This window comes from Cynoglossus semilaevis, chromosome 2 (genome assembly GCF_000523025.1).
Source record: "Cynoglossus semilaevis isolate Cse_v1.0 chromosome 2, Cse_v1.0, whole genome shotgun sequence".
NCBI lineage: Eukaryota > Metazoa > Chordata > Actinopteri > Pleuronectiformes > Cynoglossidae > Cynoglossus > Cynoglossus semilaevis.
This window is the reverse complement of record NC_024308.1, coordinates 5102374-5126064: the sequence shown is the minus strand read 5'-3', so window position 1 is coordinate 5126064 and position 23691 is coordinate 5102374. Positions and strand designations below refer to the sequence as shown.

General features: G+C 40.7%; 1 protein-coding gene and 2 long non-coding RNA genes across 3 annotated transcripts in view; 1 reads left to right on the top strand and 2 right to left on the bottom strand.

The window, feature by feature from the left end:
* Positions 1–23691, top strand: part of ano8b (anoctamin 8b) — a 31230-nt gene that overhangs the window by 3111 nt on the left and 4428 nt on the right. The window contains 17 exon segments of the mRNA XM_025065338.1: positions 11386–11496; positions 12058–12190; positions 15214–15352; positions 15433–15529; positions 15615–15731; positions 15808–15935; positions 16539–16700; positions 16797–16949; positions 17242–17368; positions 17713–17768; positions 17898–17972; positions 19349–19596; positions 19688–19847; positions 19934–20341; positions 20800–20991; positions 21073–21204; positions 23649–23690. Coding sequence (XP_024921106.1) covers positions 11386–11496; positions 12058–12190; positions 15214–15352; positions 15433–15529; positions 15615–15731; positions 15808–15935; positions 16539–16700; positions 16797–16949; positions 17242–17368; positions 17713–17768; positions 17898–17972; positions 19349–19596; positions 19688–19847; positions 19934–20341; positions 20800–20991; positions 21073–21204; positions 23649–23690 — 2480 coding nt within the window.
* LOC112488553 (uncharacterized) lies at positions 16835–21233 on the bottom strand. Its single transcript, XR_003052740.1, has 4 exons — positions 21121–21233; positions 20745–21005; positions 18544–18631; positions 16835–16968 (listed from the first exon to the last, which is right to left on the bottom strand). It is a non-coding gene; the product is annotated as an uncharacterized LOC112488553 (long non-coding RNA).
* The window catches only part of LOC112488552 (uncharacterized), a 2694-nt gene continuing 634 nt past the window's right edge, over positions 21632–23691 (bottom strand). Inside the window, exons 3-5 of the long non-coding RNA XR_003052739.1 lie at positions 22510–22620; positions 22134–22394; positions 21632–21665 (exon numbers count right to left, since the gene is read on the bottom strand). This is a non-coding gene — a long non-coding RNA (uncharacterized LOC112488552). The remainder of the gene's footprint in view (positions 21666–22133; positions 22395–22509; positions 22621–23691) is intronic.

Genomic DNA, 23691 nt, shown 5'->3' with positions numbered 1-23691 from the left:
AGACTGAGGGAACAGACTGATGTCATCCTGTTCAGAGGGTGGCACCCAGTGCAGGTCTTTGGACACAGGGTCGGCAAAGTGAAGAAAAGATTCAGTTTGGTTCTCAGAAAAAGAAAAGAACCAGGAAGTCAAAAGTCAACAAATAGCAACAGAGCTAGATCACATCTACATCCATCCGTGCATCCATTCATCCATCCATCCATATACAATATGATCTATTATTACAACCCATATAGCACCACACAGATGCTAAATAAAATAATAATAATAACTTGTGAATAATAATCACAAGTTACAAATAATTTTAGATATAAGATACATTTTTTTTAAAAAAAGACAGAATTTGTGGATTTTTTTCTAGATTTATTTCTCTAGTTACTTATTTCTCTAGTTATTTATTCTCGCTAGTTACAAATTTCCTTGGGTCACGGCAGCAAAGAATATGGTTGGGGTACATCAGTAGGCTTATCATGATATCCCATATCCTCCATCTCACACATCTGTGTCAGTCAGCATCTATTAGGATTTTTCTCACCAGAGGCTTTGGAGCATGGTTGTCTTCAAGCCTCCACCATATTTCCCTAATCCCTGTAGTGACTTTGATCCACAGAGCCATCATTCTATATCACTGCAGCTCTCACATTTGATGGATTAATTAAGTATCCATCTTTTTAAAAAGCAATGAACCAATTAGTCTGTGTTCCCACTGAGGCTGGTGTTGGTAGAGGAAAAAGGTCACGTGACTTTTCAACGTTGTTTCATCTCACCCAAGGACTTAATCCTAAAGATGTTTACAGTATATAATGACAGATGTTGAAAAAAATACCACGTTAAAAAAAAAAATCTAAATAACTAAATGTTGGGAATCGAACGGAGGAGGAAGCTCAGAGTCTAGTATGTAAAGGTCCAGAAAATGTTTTTCTAACACCTGTTTTCAAACAGTAGTTAGACCTGAAAATAACCTGTGCAAATAAAGGCAGCTCTGTTTGCACTGCTAATTTTGCATAGTACGCAGTTTCACCTCCAAAATGTAAATATTGAGGCCAGGAATGTGTCAAACTTTCTGCTTCAAAGACAACAGGGATCACATGAGAAGGACTGACACAATGACTCACAACTCTCTGTCTCAAGGTCTCTTTCCCCCCTCTCTCATATTCATACCATGCTCCACAGAGATGTATTTCCTGTTCTCCTTCATGGCACATTAGCTGATCCAGGAAAATGGGCCCTGACTGAGGTGACCTTGCAGTGAGTGATATTGGCGCTTGATTAACCTTAGCTGATCTGACAAACACACTACAGCACACCGCTGTGGTCAGACAACATTTCATGCTCAAAATCGAGCAGATGAAGTGGACGACTCTCCAGCTGTACAACACTTGATTATTTATTACGAGAAGCCGGCTTTATGTTCGACATCATTAGTGAGCCGTAGGCGCTGCTCGGATGGTGGTAAACACTGCAGTCAATGCTCCAATCATTTACATTGATTTTCTGTTGATGCTGTTTTCGTGGCTGACACTCCACTCTTCTTGTCAGTCTGCGAACGTATTGGCTTTATTAACTTATTTTCAATACTAAAACTCCTTCGTAGGCAAAGTAAATATGAAATAATACGTTTGAACTAGTTGAGTGTCGTAAGATCTTGAGCTTTAACAAAGCTAAAAAAAAAAATGCACTGACCTCATACCGTTGCCTGATTGGAATTGACGCCAGTCTGATGCTCTAAAGCAGACCAAGTACCATCCACCAATTGACAGATCTAATTAGGTATCATTACATCTTCAAACTCAGGATGTCCGCTGTCCATAATTTAGTGATTACGAAGAGGTCAACTCACACTGTTGGGATTTATAATTTCTGGTCGAAAAATATCTTGCATAGAGACTTAACATCGATTCTATGAGATTGATGTTTCTACTGTAGGGGGCGTACAGTATATTACAACAATAATGGTATTTCCAGATTTCTATTGTATCGCTACATCCAAGTCTCTTTATTAAATTTCCCTAAAACAGTATAGTGCAGTCAGTATCTACTAACCTTCTTTCTAAAAATAAGCTGTTTTTTTCACTGCCTGATTCTCATTGACTCTGTTTTCCACATGCTGAGATAATGCCCTCTGCTATCAAACTCCTTCAAGGAATGTTCTCTATAATTATGTAGCTGTGTCGATACATATATCCCAAGTCATACATGTAGGATGTTGTTTTCACTGCCTGGCCTAAGTGCAGTATTATGGACACATTTCATCAAGTAACCTTCAGGAAGATAATATCTGAAGAGTGCTGTGGTTTTAAATGACATTTTAATTGCAAAAATCCTATAATTGCATTATTATTGTAACTATTTATTTGTAGTTATTTTGCATACAGTCTGACAAAAGGAGTAGTAACACAAGAACTGAATACTTTTGGTATATTATGAGAGGTGCAAAAAAAACACTCTACTTACACGCAAGACAAACTAAAACTCCCTTTTTTCAATAACATAACATCTATTTATTAGTAGTCTTGTTCTTTTGACTCTCATTATTGAGGATTTATGTCTCTGGGTGCTCATTTAAACTCACTGATATTATTGTCCTAATGTAATAATACATTTTACAGCACACTTGTTATTGGCCTCCGGGCTGTGAAGTTTCATTAAGACAACAAAAGCCAGTCGATCATTAAACACTTCACTGTAAACGTGGTGCTGTTGGAGTTTCACTTGTATTCATTTGAGAGGTTTAGTATCTTTTGTATAGAACAACAAACATACAGATAGATGGTACTCTGTGCTGCCCCTGTTAACAGACAGCAGAGATCTCAAACTCCTCTTACTGAGGTCACATTGACCCATGGAATACTCAGTTGTACTTGCTGTTTGTATTGTAGTGCTATACAATATTTATGTTAAAAAAAACTGCCTGTCCAAAATATCATTTGATTTGTGTTGCACATAGAGCAGCAGCAGTGGCCCTCAAGTCATTTGAGTTTCAGATCCCTGATTCAGCCACATATTTGTATTCTGAAGTAACACAGAGTAACCCTTCGTTTCCTGTCAAACACAGTGTTAAGTTAGGAGCGGAGTTGGGTTTGAGTTAGCCTGAGTCAGCAGGAGAGTCGGAGGAACAGATTGTGGGGCAGGGGGAGCTGTGATGGAAGGGTCAGTGTCTCCACAGCAGCTGACTGTGCTGTGATCACCCACTGAGTTCCACTGTTTCAAATGACTCCACAGCTGTGGAGTCTGAGAATAACTTTCTCCTGTATTTATAATTATCATGTAGCATGCATGACAACATGTAGTGGAATAAAATAAAAATTTTGGGAAGTTTTAATAAAAAGTCCAAAATTTTAATAATGGGAAGTTTTAATAAAAAGTCCAAAATAAAAATTCATTTATAAAAAGAAAATCAATTCAGTTTTAACCCGGGTCAATTAAGGTTTCCTCTATGGCGTGTTTATAATGTCATATACTCAAAAATAATAATAACTCCAACTTCTATAATTTATAGCTGTCTACTGTGCTGGTGAAAATATTTCAATAAAAATTATTTATATAAGAGTAAATAAAGTAAATTTAACTGCTTTGCGAAATAGCTTGGATATTGCTTCATTTTTTAATTAATTGATCTAAAAACCCCTTAAAAGAGGTGCAGATGCTGCTACTGAAAATCATTAATTGTGAAATCAATTATCATTCACGACAGAAATTCAACAACCACTAATGCACTGCCCTGTGGCACTCCTCGGGCATCTTTCACTTTCTTTGTTTTATGTCTCACTGAAGAGAGGGCTGTGAAGAGCTGGCACCAAACTGATGGTAAATTAACTGTAACTCTGAGGGACCTCTGCCTCTGCCAGCCACTTTTAATGTGTACTGTGTTGGCAAGTTGTTATTCATGTGGCTGCAGATTCATATCACTGGAAAAGCCTCTTTGCCTCACACCGGCCATCTTATAAATGCAGGATCATGCCCTCTGGACGTCTGCACTCCCCCCTTTTATAGCCATGGTGATAATCAGACTCTATGCTCAAATGATAATGCACGCTCTCCAGCTTAATGCATTAGGGCAGAGGGAGGCGAGAGGGAGAAACGGAGCTCTGCTCTGATTGGCTGTCACTGTAGCGATATGTCACAAAGGCCTGATCATTAAGTTTAGGCTGCAGTTTTCATAATGAAAGCAGAGTCGATAACATTCTTCTGCAGTGTAAGTGGATACAGCCACTCTGTTCTGTTTCCTCTCTGACTGTACTGGCCCTCAGTCCTATTTTTCTTGTACTCGTCTTTTTGCGTGTTGCCAAGTGAAGCCATGAAAACACAAGGACCATGGTAAAGAATGCTGTTTTTAGCCTTTTTAGTCACTGGGAATTACTGCACACTTTCAGCATAGAGAGAGAGATTAAAGGGCCATGAAAGTGGACGTCCTGTACAACCCAGGTTCCTTCTCCTGCAGCTAATTGTGGGACACATCATCCATGTAATTGTTAGTACAGAGTCAATAGGAAAGGAATAAAACATTCCAGCTTTTTTTTTCAAAACTTCTGTCGAGTTACTTCGCTTAATATATTAACATTTTTTTTTTTTCAAAACTTCTGTTGGTTTATCGAGTTACTTCGCTTAATATATTAACACATATTCAAACTCAAGGCCCAAGTAGTTTGTGAGGTCTAATAATAAGCTTTTATCAGCATGTATCAATTGAATTGAATTGAATCTAATTGTCCCTGAATCCCTGCTAGCAGTTATGGTCTTTGTGTTCAGGTCTGTACAGTTGATACTACTACTCAGCACCCCCTTTGGAAACAACCCGTACAATTCCTTTACGTTTGAGAGCGTTGTTTAGTATGCAGAGAAATCAGTCACTCTTGTCACCTTCTCATCCCACCCGTAGCTGAGTGAATTACAAAGTCAAGCTTTTGTAATAAGCAGCATAATCTGTTTGTTTAAAACTTAAGCAGATTCAGAAATGCCGCAGTGCTCTGGGGCTTTTGCTGATGAGGGTTTTATAACTCAGGAGTTGCTCCTCTGTGGATTTTCTCTTTTAGCTAATTCCGTCATTTTAGTCCTGCTCTGCATTGTGATTCGTTGGGTGAAAAGTGGAAGGTGAAAAAAAAAAAACTATCGAAGACAAGAATCATTTCTATATTGTCAGCTGTGAAGCTAAATAAATCGAGTTAAATAATTAAACAAAGCACATATTTATTGCTTCTTTTCAGCAGGCCTCAGAAAACAACATTATTGAATTGAGTCTTTCTCTGCTTGTCATTGAGCGGGTCAGGAAATGAAAGGGCGGTTCGGTGTCATCACTGTTTCCCATCATTGATCAGACTCTTATCCAGCCTCACGTTTCTCTTGCTGAGGAGTAGAATATCCTGCTGCAGATCATTGAGTCCATTGCAGTCAGACTCAGTGACTCACTGCTTCACTAAATGGGGTCTCTTATCATTTCTGACTCAATTGCTCTGGTGCACGGCTCAATTTGGGATGTGTGTAGAAATACACGGTCTGTATAAAGCAGGGTTGTGATAAACTCTGCCAACCAACGTTTGTAAAACTCCCACCATGTAAGAAAATACTCTCACTATGAATAGAAATTAGCAGAATGACTCTTACCTCACAAAAAAAAAACCACTTTAGCATGTTCACGTCATTGCTGTTTGTAATTCATGCCTCTCACTTGCTCTCGTTCAACAAGGAGGTCTGTTTGCTCAACAATGGCTCCTATTCACCCCACTATATTCATCATCTGCACCGCCGACTTATTCATAATTCGTAATCTACTTCCCTTCCTACGCAGTGCTGAATTCAGACAATTATACGCAGTCAGGCTGTTATCAGTCTGCGTGGACCAGATTTTTCACTTGTTCGACTCTCAAATCGCAGCCCAATACTTTTATATTTCACCCCTGCACTACACACAAACTCACCAGCCAACCAAGAATGCAGCACCCAGTAGCCTACTTGGCAGAAAAAAAACAAGGGCAAAGGAAAAAACTAGGAATCCCACGACATGCCTTTCAACGACTTGGCATTTTGAGCTACACATTTTGCTGCTCCAAGAAAGATTTGTACACTTTGTCACGAGGCCGTGGTAAATATGATTGGAGAATTAAGTCTACATTTGAAAAACAGTTTCCCTACCCGTTCCTTTGAGATTGATTAGGATTGGTGGTTTCAAGTTAAACTAGTATTTTCCCACTCGCTTTCCCATAGCTTGTTCATAAACAATAATAAAATGGACTATGAAGAGTAAGAGACTGATACTGCAAAGACACAGACAGCTGCTAACTTCATCCAGTTCCATATTTCGCTGAGAAAACTCCTCGCACATTGCGAAAGGTCAAGCTGAAAACCAAGTGCGACCTTTTCGCTCGGTCTAATCCACGTTAGTCTTTTCCGGGTTCAGACACATGTCTCCTCTGTGCTGTGAATTTACTACTTAAACAACAACATTGTTATTTAACCTGCAGCTTATAAGTGTTACCTATCTATTTGTTAAGGACACATGAACACAAGTACACAGAGACAGTCTGACTGAGGGAGGAGAAGCATGGAAAGATGGGGGAAAGAATTGCTGGCAGGGCATAAAAAAGGACTCGGATGAGGGGAAAAGGCTGAGTTGGTAGTGGCAACATGATATAAAGGGGGAGGTGGGTGACAAAGCCAGAGAGGAGCAGGCTGAAGTATAAAAATCCAAACAGACAAGAGAAACGCTTTGGTGCCGTCTGTGAAGACGAGCTTCTCTGTTGTCCAAAATACACCAGTGTGTGTTGGTGTGAGGGGGAAAAGTCCCAGTGGTTTGTGTTTGTTGATCTGATTCTTTGATGAATGCTCTGGTGCAGTCTGTGAGAGGCAATGAGGTGAGTCACTGTGTATACGAGTGGGATAAGAGCAAAATAGAACATAGAAAGAAGAAGTGTATTTCACTGTCGAAAGACCAAAGTAGGTTTTTTTTCTCCCATGTCCGTGTTTGTCTGGATGTAGATCTCTGTGTGATGTCGTTGTTTGTTTATTACCATATTTCACAGAAATAAAGTTGCAGTATGAATTGGCAGATCGTCACTAGTCTAGCCACATATTCCCTAATAAAGGAGCATTTGGTTTTTGAAAGTGAATTCCTCCGTTTATAATTTTCCTTCTACGCTGGTTCACTACTGACGACTGACGACCCACTGACAACAACGGAAAACGCTGGTTCACTAACTGACGACCCACTGACAACAACGGAAACCATTTTGTCGCCATGCGGACAATACAAATTATTAGACAGATATTCATTGAAGTGAGTGTAACATATTGTACCGTTCGAGGTTCTTTTCCCCGTATATTCCCATATACACCATAGCTGTGTTTTGTTTGGAGATTTCTTGTAATAAGAAAAATAACATGTGCAGCTAGGGGGCCCTAGAGGTCCCTGTGCAAAACCCTAAAGCAATTACACCAACAGAGTCAGGAAAATATAAACATATAATAAAACATCAATTATTAGATTCTGTTTTCAACCTCTGGTCTCACCACAACTTCCTGTGATATTCTACAGGACAGACTCAGACCCTCTGACCTCAGATCAGCTCAGGAAACTACCTGTCTGTTTGATACAAAGCAGCTTCGGTGCAGCATGAAGAGCACCAGTAAACCACTAATCAAAGCACCAGCACTAAAGATGGTGTGTGCATCATAGCTTTGTCCATATGAGTCTGTGACCTTCACTCGAGCGCACAATTCACTGCAGCTCCACACTAATGGTGTCATTGATTCCATTTAGGCTGTACACGGAAGTAATTTTCCCAGGGAGATTTCAGAGAGCCAGTTAAACCAGAGAAGGACGCTGCGATTGGCTGCTCTCTCGTAAACACTGGCTGTCTGACTTGGCCGCGTGTTAACCAGGCTCCCTCCTTATCACTGGTGACCCTGTGTCTTTACAGTACAATCTGACCTCTCTGGAGAGAGAGAGAGAGAGAGGGAGAGAGGGAACCTTTACTGTTGTCTTATTTTAGCATTAACATTAAAATGAGGTGGTTTCACCGAACCATAACATGATGTGACGGCTGCTGATGAACTGCACAGTATAACTGAATGGCGTTCAAAAGCCATACCATAAAATCAGCCGAACTCCTGAAGTCTGAACACATCACTGGGGATTTTGATGTGTGACAGTAAATCTAGCTCAAACGATGAGGCACATTTTTTTATTCCACCTCCAAAATTCAAAGCCTAGTGATATATTTCAGGAGCCCTAAAAGGTCAAACAAGACAAAGGCTGGCAGTGATCTGTGTCTCATAATAAAAAAAAAAGCCAGGTGTTAAAACGATTAAATGAAACTAATAAATTACCACCAAGCAGTGTCTTCTTCTTTAAAGGTTGGTCAACTGTGTTAATAAACGTGAATTAAACAATAAACACTGTGAAGTGGTCATTACAGTAATGTCATATCACGAGTCATGAACAAAATAGAATAAAGAAGTCAAATAAGTCACAAACCAGTGTGTGTAGGTGACACAGTTAAGGTTGTACAGTGTCTGTCCACTTCTGTCAGCCGAGCCTTAAAGGCCTGGTCAACAAAAACAGCCCTGAGCTTGTTTTTTTTCAACAAAAACAGCCCTGAGCTTGTTTTTTTTTCAGCCGAGCCTTAAAGGCCTGGTCCTAACTGTTCTTCCTGAATAATTATATTACCAACAAAAACAGCCCTGAGCTTGTTTTTTTTCTGCATTCTCAGGACTGTGTTGTTCTCCTGCCCTCAGCAAAGAAAACCAGACTCATTAGAATTACACTCATGCCACAGCAGTGGCTGCAGAGTTTTGTCCACAGCACAGTGGAGACATATGTCTGTACCCAGAAGGACCAACTTGGATTAGACCGAACGAAAAGGCCGCACTCTGTTTTCAGACTTTTGACCTTTCGGAATGTTCGAGGGTTTTCTCAGATTTGGAAGCGAAATATGGAACTGGATGAAGTTACCAGCAGTCTGTGAGTTTTTAAATTATGTATGTTACTTTAAAAAGTCAGATCTGTATGTGCAAAATCGACTGCACCACCATAACGTTTTTAAAAAAAAAAACACCAAAGAAATAAAGTGATAAATCCACAGGCTGTGTTTTAGTCAAAAGTCCTCTTTGACACATGTTCAGCTGCTGAATTTTATTCATCTAAAAAGTCAGATCAGTATGTGAAAAATTGACTTTTTTTAAAAAAACGCCAGAAATAAAGTGATAAATCCACAGGCCTTGTTTTAGTCAAAAGTCCTCTTTGACACATGTTTCAGCTGCTGAATTTCTCAATCATTTAACTTTTTGAATTAAACATAATTTTAATTTAATTTACATTGTCTCCCCATTTACCCTAATGGTTGTTCATCAGGCTGTTCAATAATGGGTGCTGTACAGCCAGCTGTCATTTAAACCAATGGTAAAAGCTGTTAATGCAGAGTAAAAGTACTGAAATACTCATTTAATATAACTATATTAAATACAATATATTTATTCTCAAAGACCACTCCTCTTCTTTATGAGTTTTATCAGGGTTTATCAGGGCTGCGACTTCGTTTGCTCCAGAGCGTCATGTTTCAAGCAGAAGCTTTATTGTCCACGTCCCTATATAAATAGAACAGTGATCCTTGTTTCTGGGAATGTCCCTCCTGTCCCACTGTCTCACTGTTTATAAGTGACACCTGTTTATTGGTTTTACTGACCACACAGTCATGTAGTTAATGTGATTTATTTATTCATGTTACAAGTAAAAGATAGTTGTGGTTAAATTTAACACTGCCCTCGACCCTGACCTCCACGTGTGTGTAAATGCATTCACATCTGTAACCTGAGACTGACGCACAAACATCTTCATACTCTTCTTCGTTTTAGCCAATCACTCATTCATTCATTTACTCACTCTTTCTTTCACCCATTTTTTTTTAAATTAAAATGAATAAAGTGCTCAAAACGTCTATAAACGACAACAGTGTGGGTTGACGTTTCTTTACGAACTACAAGTATTGAATCACTTTGTTCTATCTATACTTCCTCCGCTGCCGTCTCTCTGCCCGGCGTGCTGGTGTGAACGGGGTATGAGACAGCGGCGGGTCAGTGACAGATGGATGAGGTGTCAGAATGAAGATGAATTTCACTGTAGCCTGGAGACAAAAACATTAGTTGTCCTTAACCTTTAGTTGACCTTTACTATGTTCTGCAATAAGGGCATCTGTTTGTTATGTTACAGTGCATTCAGTGTGTGTATGTGTGTACATAAGTGTGTTCTGTGTGCGTCTGTGAGATCATTCAGAGTGAGGACAATGTTTGGCATCTGGTCTTGGCAGCAGACGACTTCTGTTAGCCTCGTGTTGTGAGGTGAAGGAAGTTGACATTTAAACGTGTCACACTTAGAAAGACTGAGCAGTAAAAGAGTGTGTGTACTCTTCTGTCTGTGTGTGTTTGTAATTCCTGTTAAGGTTTGTATGTAGCTTTGTCTTTGTAAACAGATTTGTGTATCCAGTACAACTGCAGTATTTATTGTAAATATGTCCACGTGTTTGTCCTTTTGTACGTTCTGAAGCAAGCATACATTTTTGTATTTTGATGTGGTTCCTGAACTAATTCTTCAGGACCACACTTTCGTATACACTGGCATGCAAAAGTTTGAACAGTCCTGGTCAAAAGACCACCCTTTGATACTTGCTTTTTTTCTTTTGCTACTCGTATACTAGTATTCAAGATGCCTTGTTTTTTTCTTTTCTGTTATTTTGATTGAACAGTCCTGGTCAAAAGACCACCCTTTGATACTTGTTTTTTTCTTTTCTGTTATTTTGAAAATGTGAAAGATTAAAATAAAACTTGATTTTGTTGAAAAAGTAAAGGAAACAATTAATTGTTCACATTAACAGAACTTTTGACCTGCAGTGCCCAAACATTTGTATACCACTGTATAGGACTATTGTCGACCCAACTGTTGTCACCACATTTGAAGCGATTGCTGCAAACCTCCACTGACGTTCATTTAAAACATTCCTACAGAACTGCTTTTCTTATTGAACAAAAGAAAAAAGAAATAAAAGAAACACAATTTACAATATCCTTCCACGGCACAGAAATAGTTGTGTGTTTGGTAGTGAGAGGACTGGCCTGCACTTTTGAAACCACTGGATTAACTTAGGTCAATAACTGATTCTGGCCCTAGCATTAGCATTAGGGAAAAAGTTCTATTCAGTCTGTAGACTGGATAAGAGTTAAAGAATAGCTGTATATAACTGTGTGTGTGTGTGTGTGTGTGTCTGCTGAGGCAGCAGCAGTATCAGGTTGGGGGACGTCATTGTCAGAAATGTTAGAAATGTCATTGCTTTGTGCAACTTTGAAAAGGTGACTCAAACTTTTCTCCCCCTCTCTCCCCCTCTTCTCTCTCCCTCTCAGACAAGTTGTTTGGAAAGCGGCTGCTGCAGGCTGGGAGACACATCATGTCTCATAAGTCTTGGATGAAAACGGTGCCTACAGAGAACTGTGACATCCTCATGACATTTGCAGGTCAAAGCACAGCTCACACAAACACACATCGCAACAGGTTTTTTTGTATTTGTGAGGACTTAAAACTGTCGCCTTTAGTCTTTAGCCTCAACCTCAGTGACTTCTCTACAGCAGTGAGCATGAACCTTTGGCCATCCTCGGTCATGAAATTGAAATTTACTCATACTTTCATGAACCGTTCTCCAGTCTGTCTGGAGGTAGAGAGGCTGATCTTTCATCACTGTCTGCTCAATTATACTGTTTCTTTTTTTAGCAATTAAAATTCGGCATCAATGACTTTGGGATTTGTCTCTAAGACATAATTGTGTGTGAAATAGCAAATATTTCAAAGTCATGACTTAAATTCAAATTTGATTTCATTTTTTTTTTCACCGTATAATAGCTTTCTCAATTTTTTTTTATTTTTTTCACCGTATAATAGCTTTCTCAATCTCAGGAGTTTGACTGTTCACCTCCGGTGCTGCCGAGGAAATAATAGTAGAAGACCGTGGGAGTCTTCAGCAGCTGCTTTGTACAGCGATGCGGGGGTGTGTTAGAATCTGTATTTTTACATTTCCACAGACACTACTGATGACCACACGTTACTATGGCTACTGAACCATATCCGGCTGGGGATTCCGGAGCTCATCATTCAAATCCGACATCACAAACACACGCGGGTCTACGCTTTCTTCGTCACTGCTACGTATGAAAAGTAAGAAACCTTTAAATATCACTAACCTTTCACTTCAAAGACAGATTCAAAGACAAACTTTTATGATGGAGAAGCATTTTTGAGAGTTGTATCTATTATCTGATTAAACCAACAATTCATCAATTGAAAAGGATGATTTTTCAAAATGTTGTTCTATAAAGATTGTACTGAAATTACATATAAAACGTTTGGGAGAAAAACTTAAAAATAAGTTCTTTTCATGCCCAGACACTCCCCAGTGCTTTCCTCTTCTGACTGTGTTACAGATGTATCACTACAGGCCCTAAGATACAGACAAAATTCCCTGCAAAGGGACAGGAAATGAACAGAGTGGGTTCTGAATAATGCAGTGCATCACTTCCTCTAGTAGTCTGTGGATATTTTTAAAACGTTAGGGTGTTAGAAACCAAAATATGTCTGCTGTGCTAGTGTAAAACTGAACTTGGATTTATGATGGTTTACTGCTGCCTGTATCTGCAGCTATAATCAGCCCAGCAGTAAAGCTGTGTGAGTCATTAGTGGAGCCGCAGTGTTAGCTGGAGTTTCAGCAGCACTTCTCTGCTTCTGCTGTGTCGTAGCTTATTTAATGTCGAGGAGAAAATTGGAACAGGATTCACTCTGACTCACGTCTTGTTGAAATGTCTAAGGGGAAACGCTGGGTCATTTTTACCCGAGTGTCATAAATAATATGATGAATGACTGCAGTCCTGGCATGAATGACTGCTGACCAAGCACTGAGCGACCACTCCGTGGGACTGTACACTTCCATCATTATATGCTAAAAACCCCATTTGAGATAATGGACTAAATTAAAATTAAATTCTCAGCATAAATAATGACAGATCAAGCACAAAAGAAAAATTTGAAAATTCTGGTAGGGGGCAGCATATCTGCAGTTTCACTCAACAACTAGTAAATCACGTACTACACATATACTTCATACAGGTACTACACTCACGTACTACACATATACTTCATACAGCATATGAAGCTTAGAACAATTAGTTGGTGACAAAAGGCAGTTTCTCCATCTCTTTTTCAGTCTCTCCTCTCACTCACACAAACACAGTCTGATTTTCATAAGTTGCTTCACATAGACGATGCATCCCCTACTCCATTGCCAACGAGAAAGCTTTTTACAAAAAATGCCCCCACAGGTATAGCTATACATAGACCACTCTCACACACACACACACTCTAATCTGCTGTTAGATACATTGACCTATATTCTATTTGATAGAAACGATAACCCAGAAAGTGTGTCATCTCCTCACCTTGGATAATTGTTTCATTTGCACCCTGAAGCAGTGAGAATACTCCCGCCCTCCTTAAACGACAGCCAGGGACAAATTGAAGGAAAAAAAAAACTATAAAATGTCACCATCTGCTGCCATATAAGCTGCCACATGCCTGGCACTTAAGTCTTTAAGCCTCTGAACTGAGGAAAAAAAACGCTTTTTAATTCCTGAAACATACTGTATTTCCTCTCCTTCCCAATAATTTTTCCATCTGCAGAAGTGACGACATCCAGTCATTAGCCATTTTCACAACTTCTTCAATTTAATTTCTATGATCAAATTTTAACAAATCTACTCCATTGTTCATACTCCTACACCAGCAGTTCCATCCTTTAACCTGTTTATTCATTATCTCATCAGTACGTGTCCAAACATGTCCAATGTTATTATTATATGACAGTGTCATCAGCAAACATCATGACCAGTCTGTCCCTTACAAACAAAAGGGTCTTCAAGCACCATTCCGTTCCCTATTCTCATACTATACAGGTTTTGCACCACCTTATGTACTTGTCTGCCACTCCAGAATGACATATTGCAGCTTATTTTTCCATCACTCAGAAAACTCAGAATTGCATCTTTGTTGCTCTTACTTGGTATGACGCCAATTTGCTGGCCTGGCAGTCCCTCACTCTGGGGAACTGTGCTAAAAGAGATCTTTTTTGCAGCTTAGTTTTATTTCTAAAATAGCTCTATTTCTATGAAAACAACTGCATTGACCTCTTTTTTTTGTCTGACACAATTGATTACTCCCCGCTCAGCCATGACAGCATGTCATTTAGTTTGCTGAGTTTCTCTATTTTAAAAGATGTTCGCAAAATTAGCATAAACTGGATGTGCTGTGTTTTACATCAGTACTTTTACTGTCAAGGGTTTTTTTTTTTTTTTTTCATCCACACTGCACTTTTCGTTCCTTTTAGGTGTGCATATTTCCCCATTTTTTACGGGAAAAAAATGCACAAAATGTTTTTCATTTATCTCAAAGGGAGAACATTAGACTGGTGTTGGCAGCAAAACATTTCTCTCAGCAGTTGTTGACTTAGAACACAGTCTCTACTTCTCTATTCTAAGAGTACTAAAAACACAACAATACTCCACACATTACTGCTATGTTCCTCTGTCAAAGTGCAGAACGTATGGATCCTTCAACAGTGAGGAGCAGCATGATGAATGGACGTTACAGGCCCTCTGGTCAACCTTAACTAAATATATATGATGAAAAAGGGAGAGAGGGAGAGGGGCAGCCTATAGGGAACAGTGGGTGTGGAACGGCATTATTACAAAGCCACAGGAAAGGACAGAAGGAAAGGAGAAAAGGTTGATGTGATGGGGGAGGTGTGAGAACATTAGGTTATTAGAGACATGAGTGAGGAGGGAGGGAGTAGAAACAGGATGATAGGAGAGAGGAGACAAGGCTGTACAAGAGGACATGTGAAAAAATTATTGTTGAGAAGAAGAAAAAAAGGTGTTGTTGTAAAGAGGAAATCTGTAACCCCGTTAAGTTTGTGTTCTCAAACTGGGGCCTGAGGACACTGTCTGGTCCAGCTGCGAAAACGTCTGGTTCACAAAACCGCACAAAATGAAAGGTGACTTTGAAGAGTATCGGAGGTTATACGCTGACCTAGTAACCACATTTTTATGTACAGTTAAGCATGAGAAGTCAAAGACAGGTGTAAAGACCTGAACACCACAGAAGGATGACCTTTTGTTTTCCTCCTCCTGCAGTTTGCTGCGAGGAGCTGAGGAGATGGGACTGAGGAAACCGGTGAAACCCGAGTTTGGAGGAGGAACGAGGAGCTTCTCCTGTGAGGAGGACTACATTTACGAAAACATCGAGAGCGAGTTGTGCTTTTTCACCTCACAGGTCAGAGTCACAAAGAACACACTCGAAAGGAAACTTGTTCACTCTCTTCTACACCTAACTCTGTCCTCTGTTCTCGGCAGGAGAGGCAGAGCATTATTAAATACTGGTTGGACAATCTCCGTGCCAAAAATGGGGACGTCCTTCATAACATCAACTTCATGGAGGGCCAGCCAATCAGTGCGTTGCTTATATTTATTAAGAGACCCTTTTTAACAAATATAATGTTGACAAAAAAACATTCTTACCTTGTTGCCGCCTGCAGTCGCAGAGTTGAGTGCACGAGGTGTCATCCGGCAGCTGTTTCCTCTCCATGAACAGAGGATCCTCAGTCAGCTGATGAAGTCCTGGGTGCAGGCTGTTTGTGAGAAACAACCCTTAGGTCAGTATAACAACAATTAAAGTACATGAAGTGTTTGAATCCAGTAAGGTTTATTTTTGTTATTTGGTGTTTGCAGATGATATATGTGACTACTTTGGGGTGAAGATTGCCATGTATTTCGCCTGGTTGGGTTTCTACACCACTTCTATGTTGTATCCTGCTGTGATCGGCTTCGTGCTTTGGATGCTCACTGAGTCTGATCAGGTGAGGGCAGAGCCTGCAATGGTCTAATACAGTGGTCCTCAAACTTTTTATCCTCTGTACCACCTGAGAAAACATTGATCTCTCTGAGTACCACCATGATGACCAACATTAGAATATAGCAGCGTAGGCCTTCACTGTTAGCTTCCACCACAGGAGAGATGTTTATAAAGATGTTTATGTTCAAATGTTGTATTAATTGTGCATGGTATGGTTCAGATTTATTCAATAGAAAATGTAAATGTGAAAATGTGAATTTTCCCCATGTACCACTTGTGGTACACGCACCACAGTTTGAGAACCGCTGGTCTAATATACATGTTTTGCTTGACATACTGTCTGATGTGACGACAGTGTCAGTTTAATATAAAACCACGTAATGCCAATCACCAATTCCCGTGGACCTGTGCTAAAAAAAACCACATAATACAATCACCAATTCCCGTGGACCTGTGCTCCCTGTATAACACTGCCTTCCAGTTCATTGTATAGTTATTGAAAACCAACCTAAAGAAGTATCAGGTATCTGTGAAAAAATATACAACAGGACAAAGCTAAATCTGAGGCATCTGTTTTGGGTGTGTTTGTGATTCTGGGTCGTCTCAGACCAGCCGTGACATCTGCTGCGTGGTGTTTGCACTCTTCAACGTGGTGTGGGCCACACTGTTTCTGGAGCGGTGGAAGAGGAGAGGAGCTGAGCTGGCGTATAAATGGGGGACACTGGACACGCCGGCTGAATCCCTGGAGGAACCACGGCCTCAGTTCCGGGTGAGTCGAGCTAATCCTTCCGTCCACCTGTCCACCGCTTCATTCACCTCCTTTATCAGGCTCTGTCACACCGTCTCCTACTCCATCTCTCTGTAGGGAGTCAAGCGCTGTAGTCCTATCACAGGATGCGAGGAGTTCTACTATCCTCCGTGGCGGAGGCGTGTTTTCAGGTGGCTGGTCAGCCTGCCCATCTGTATCCTGTGTCTCTGTTTTGTCTTCCTGGTCATGCTCATCTGTTTCGAGCTGCAGGTCAGTCAGCTGTCTGCATCTGTGTTATAGGATTCCCTGCATCAGTCATCATTCAGTGCTGCTGCACTTTTTGTTTTCAGGATGCTTGTCATGATGCAGCGAGGCTGTTATTCGACCCATTACTTTGATTGCTGTGTAATAGTACTGTAAAATGCACAGAGATATGACTGGAAGCTAATGTGATAACGCAGAGAAATGAAAATCAATCATTTTCCATTAGAAATGTCTGTCAGATTCAGAACATTAAAAGGATTAGTCTCACGGTCTCAGTGTTGTGTTTGTGTCTGTGCAGGAATTTGTGATGGGGATCAAGGAAATGCCTCGGCTAGCCCGCTTCATCCCCAAAATTATGCTAGCTATCACTGTGAGTGCATGTGACGAGGTGTACAGGAAAATTGCCTGCTGGCTCAATGACATGGGTGAGAGTCAAGGTTGTGAATATACATCCACCTTTAGAGCACAGTATCATTCCAACATTAAAAGATGAACCTTTACACACATCTCTGTTGTTTGAGGATTAATGTCGCCTCATTGTTGTGTTTGGATGCAGAACACTGAAAGAAGCTAAAGCTAAAATGCTAAAAATGTCCTTAAGTGTTATGCAACATTAACAGATTTTCCACATCAGTGGGCAGTTCTGTGTAGAAAAAAGCAAGGGTTTCTCTATTTTATAAAAGTCACCTTACAGTAAAGTGTATTGTGTCTAACCTTTTTTTTGCTTATTTGTTTGAAATAACAGAGGTTTCATATTGTGTTTCCACAGAGAACTATAGACTCCAGAGTGCCTATGAGAAAAATCTCATCATCAAAATGGTTCTTGTGAGTAGCCTTTTATTACACGGCAACTAGACTTTAAATTAATTTTAAATTAGACTTTAAAATTCTAATGTTGATTTGATATTTCTTTGCACATTCCAAACATTTATTTCTCTATTCTTTCCTCTGCAGTTTCAGTTTGTAAATTCTTATCTCAGCCTTTTTTACATTGGATTCTACCTCAAAGACATGGAGCGCTTGAAAGAGGTGAGAAAAAGAAAGAAAAAAAACCTCCTCTGTTTCTGTTTGTGTTTCTGTCATGTGTTCCTCCAATCTCATCTTCTTTTTACTACTTTACTTTTTAACTTTCTGCTTCTGGGTAATGATTTCTGTAACCATCCCTTCACACCCCTCCATCTGTCTGTCTGTCTGTGGAAGATGCTGGTGGTGTTGTCTCTGTTAAGGAGTCTGCAGCGACAGGTTCGGGTTAATGTCCTGCCTTCACTCCTCCACAAGATCCAGATGAATACGTTCTCTGTTCCCTGGTTTTCCAGGACTTTTCTCAAATCTAAAGTATGATCACGTTCCCAGTCTGGGTGACGAATTAGCATCGTGTCTTTGCACAAAGCATCATGTTCATATTGTGTGTCTGGTGTCGACTTGCAAACTTGAAATGCATCATGGTCAGTAAAGAGATTGTTTACTTCTAATTATGAAAATAAAAAGTAAACAATTCTAAAAAGTTTGATTTGGCTTCACATCCATACATTATTTTAAATGTTTCCTTTGCATAAAATCCTCACACTGACTGATGTTTTTGATAGAAAATACCACTCACGTCTTGGTTTTGATGTTGGTGTCCATCTCACTGAGCTTGTCCACGTCTGTCCATGTCTGACCAGTGTCCTCCATTTGTCTTCGTACTCCTGTCAAATAAACAGGAGAAAAAGTTACGAGAAAAAAAACAACAACAACAATTCGACTTTAACATTTCAAAACAGCAAATCGTCTGCAATAACAGCATCTGTTCAGTCAGCTTGATTTAGAGTGTCTAACTATGACATTGCTGGGCTGACTGTCCCGGGAGGCAGCAGTGCGCAAACAATATGTGCACCACACTCTGTTTTTCAAGGTTTTTCCTCATGGAGTGAAATAACATTCTGTCCATGTCCTCGTCTCTGCTGTGCGTTTGTGTTTGCATCTTGTACATAAACATAATTAGGCTCCGAGTGAGTTGTGGGGAGAGTCAGATCTCAGGACTTGGACGCTCACTCCTCCTGTGAGAGTTTTGTGATAATGCAGGCTTGATTTCCATAGTTATATATTACAGCAGTTCTGTTTCATTCAGCAGCTTTAGTAACTGTTGAAATGTAAAGGCTGCATTTAAAAAAAAACAGCAGAAAAAAATGATTTGGATTTCTCTTTCCTAATGCTCGCCACATTTATCCTGTAACCTGTGCTAACTAGTGACTTATTAAGATTTTTCATACGCTGAATAATACTGTTCCTGATCAGACCACCGTCTGACGCCGTGCACTTCTGAGTAAAGACAGCATGTGCAGTGTGTGTGTATTGCATTAAGATAAAATGTTAACCCTTCTTCTGAAGCGTCTGACTGCGTTGTTTCTCTCTGACTGAACCAGATGCTGGCCACTCTGCTCATCATTCGTCAATTCCTTCAGAACGTGAAGGAGGTGCTGCAGCCTTATCTGTACGAACGCCACAAACTGGGCGATCTGACACTGCGAGCTGTGTGGGACCTGCTGCAATCGGTGCTGCTAAAATATGCTCGACTGGCAGCTGGAAAAGCCCAAGTATCTCCCACCGACCAGGCCATGCCCGGACCAGGCCTGAGGGGCAGCCGGCCTGGGGTGGGACAACCAGAGCGAAGGTCAGTGAGTTTTTCCTGTGGGTGGACACTTGAGATTATATCAGTCTGAGCATCTTGTCTGACATAACTGGGTCTCCTCACATCCGTTTAGGGAGAAGAAGTGTTTGAACGGTGGATGTGGGGTGTCTGAGGAAGAAGAGGGAGGGGACAAGGACGAGGTTGACAGTGGGAGGTTCAGTGAAGGGGAGACGGAGGAGGACAATCTGATTGACTGTGGTCTGAAGCTGAGGAAAGTCAGTTTCATTGAGAAGGTACAGAGAGTTTCTGGCTTCAAATATGAAAAATGGTACCAACGAGTGATATAAGTACTGATACGAGTACTTTTTGTGATATTAAGGTGGACAGGAGGCCAGTCTGTGGTGGACCACCCATAGACAACAACTTCCTGGAGGAGGGGAGCCCCACAATGGTGGAGAGGGGGATGGACCCTGGCTCCATGTTTGAGATGTGCGATGATGATGACGATAACGGCATCCATGATGTGAAGGAGTCAGGTATGGGAGGTGTGAGTCTGGTCGAGGGAGTTAATGCTGCTGCTGCAGCCACTGCTGCTGCTGCTGCCAGTGCTCCTTCTGTGGCCTCTGGGCCTGAGATCAGCACGTCAACGAGACACAGGAGAAAAGGCAGACACACAGAGAGGTCGGAGCCAAAGTCTAAAAAAGAATCATGGATGGATCCACCTGAGGAGAAGGAGAGCAACACGCTCGCTCAGGCTGAGATGGAGAGCTGCATGCAGACGTATGCTGTAAGTTGTCAACTGTTGAAGCAGGTGACGTTATGGACGTTACCAAAAAACACGTTTAGTTATTTACACTTTTCTGTCTCCCATAAATTTGACATTTATGTGTTTGTGGTGGAGTCAGAAATTGAAGACAGGGCTATAAAACTGATGTATGACGGTGCTAAAGAACTCCAGTACCTTTTATCGTACCCTGGGAAACGTGGCTGTAATTTGTGTTGTGCTTAGATCAGCACTCCAGGATAAGACAGAATCCGTTCAGTTCTACTGAAATGTTACGCAGACTGTCATCAGCTCACAGTACGAACCTCGAAGAACAGCCAGATTTAACAAAGACACAGAACACAGGAGTGTCATTTTGTGCCTTTTCACACAGATCCAGTCAACAAAACCAAAAATATTTACTTACACCTGCTCAATCAGAGTCATCTGTGGAGTATTTATCCATCGTTTGTCCCTCCCAGGACACCTTCCAGGACTACCAGGAGATGTTTGTCCAGTTTGGATACGTGGTGCTCTTCTCCTCAGCCTTCCCTCTGGCCGCCATGTGTGCGCTCATCAACAACATCATTGAGATCCGCAGTGATGCCTTCAAGCTCTGCACCGGTCTGCAGAGGCCCTTTGGTCTCAGAGTGGAGAGCATCGGCCAGTGGCAGGTCCGTGACGACTCCTGTCAAAGCACTGTGTTATTTTCTGCCTTGATGCTGTGTTTACCCGTGACTTCCTGTTTTCCTCAGACTGTGATGGAAGCGATGGGTCTGATCGCCATCATCGTAAACTGTTACCTGATTGGTCAGTGTGGTCAGCTGCAGCGACTCTTCCCCTGGCTGAGTCCAGAGATGGCCATCATCTCCATCGTGATCCTCGAGGTACAGCAGCTCATCATCAACCTCCGTCTGACACACAACACAAATTATAAACCAGTTAAAAAGTTTGTTTGGTGTTTTTTTGAGAGCTACTGTGGCTCATTAGCTGAAACAATAGTATCATAAATCTTACCTATGTAGAATAAAATATAATGTGTATATTGAGACTATTTTGGATTATTTATATAGCAGTTTTAAAAGCACCCTGTAGTCAGACAGGAACAATATGTACAAAGGAAACAGCAATAATTCAAGGTTAAACAAGCACTAGGGGAATAATAACATAAAACATCATGTAGCTAATGTAAATTAAAATAAATTGAAAACAATAAAAACTAATGCATGTGACTCTGTGCAGAGTCAATTTCAAGTTGAGTCCCCTTTTCTAAGTTTAAATTTGTAATTTGTCTGGGAACAACACAAACTAGAGCCAAAGTCTAAAAAAGAATCATGGATGGATCCACCTGAGGAGAAGGAGAGCAACACCCTCGCTCAGGCTGAGATGGAGAGCTGCATGCAGACGTATGCTGTAAGTTGTCAACTATTGAAGCAGGTGACGTTACGGACGTTACCAAAAAACACGTTTAGTTATTTACACTTTTCTGTCTCCCATAAATTTGACATTTATGTGTTTGTGGTGGAGTCAGAAATTGAAGACAGGGCTATAAAACTGATGTATGACGGTGCTAAAGAACTCCAGTACCTTTTATCGTACCCTGGGAAACGTGGCTGTAATTTGTGTTGTGCTTAGATCAGCACTCCAGGATAAGACAGAATCCGTTCAGTTCTACTGAAATGTTACGCAGACTGTCATCAGCTCACAGTACGAACCTCGAAGAACAGCCAGATTTAACAAAGACACAGAACACAGGAGTGTCATTTTGTGCCTTTTCACACAGATCCAGTCAACAAAACCAAAAATATTTACTTACACCTGCTCAATCAGAGTCATCTGTGGAGTATTTATCCATCGTTTGTCCCTCCCAGGACACCTTCCAGGACTACCAGGAGATGTTTGTCCAGTTTGGATACGTGGTGCTCTTCTCCTCAGCCTTCCCTCTGGCCGCCATGTGTGCGCTCATCAACAACATCATTGAGATCCGCAGTGATGCCTTCAAGCTCTGCACCGGTCTGCAGAGGCCCTTTGGTCTCAGAGTGGAGAGCATCGGCCAGTGGCAGGTCCGTGACGACTCCTGTCAAAGCACTGTGTTATTTTCTGCCTTGATGCTGTGTTTACCCGTGACTTCCTGTTTTCCTCAGACTGTGATGGAAGCGATGGGTCTGATCGCCATCATCGTAAACTGTTACCTGATTGGTCAGTGTGGTCAGCTGCAGCGACTCTTCCCCTGGCTGAGTCCAGAGATGGCCATCATCTCCATCGTGATCCTCGAGGTACAGCAGCTCATCATCAACCTCCGTCTGACACACAACACAAATTATAAACCAGTTAAAAAGTTTGTTTGGTGTTTTTTTTTTAAGAGCTACTGTGGCTCATTAGCTGAAACAATAGTATCATAAATCTTACCTATGTAGAATAAAATATAATGTGTATATTGAGACTATTTTGGATTATTTATATAGCAGTTTTAAAAGCACCCTGTAGTCAGACAGGAACAATATGTACAAAGGAAACAGCAATAATTCAAGGTTAAACAAGCACTAGGGGAATAATAACATAAAACATCATGTAGCTAATGTAAATTAAAATAAATTGAAAACAATAAAAACTAATGCATGTGACTCTGTTTCAAGTTGAGTCCCCTTTTCTAAGTTTAAATTTGTCATTTGTCTGGGAACAACACAAACTACAGACAAGTGGAGGCGGGACTAGAACCAGCAACCTTCTGGTTGGAAGTCAACCGGTGTTACTGGATGTAGCTACAGTAGGGTGTCTGCATATTGTAAGCACAAGTAAGTGTGTGTTTAGATGGAGCGTAAACGATCCGTGTCGCTGCATCACTAACATAAATATCTGTATAAAAAGGACAAGCACTTGGATTTCAGGCCTCGCCGTGCGTTTCCTTAACATACTTTATTGTTGCTCCGTCAGATGTGCACTCTGTGGCTGCCTATTTTTGGAACAAGGTAAACAGCCTACAGCTCTGTTTTGTCCTGATAAAGAAGTGAGGCCTGAAAAAAGGAGACTTTTACTGCCTGAATGTTGTTTTCTAACGATGTTACTGAAGCACCGCGCTGGAGAAGAACATACTGTACAACAGCCTCCCAAATACTCTGAAATTATCAATATCTTACTATATTACTATATGAAATCATCTTGTTATTTTGCATTGAATACTGAGATATTTGAACCATCTCATTATTTTGCATTGAATACTGAGCTATTTGAAAAATACACAGGTCATACACATAAATAAATATAAATATTTGTATCAACATTTTTAGGATTATCAGATGCATTTTACTTTTCTTTCCCTGTTTGTCAACAGCATTTTGCCATTCTACTGAAGTACATCATCCATGTGGCCATTC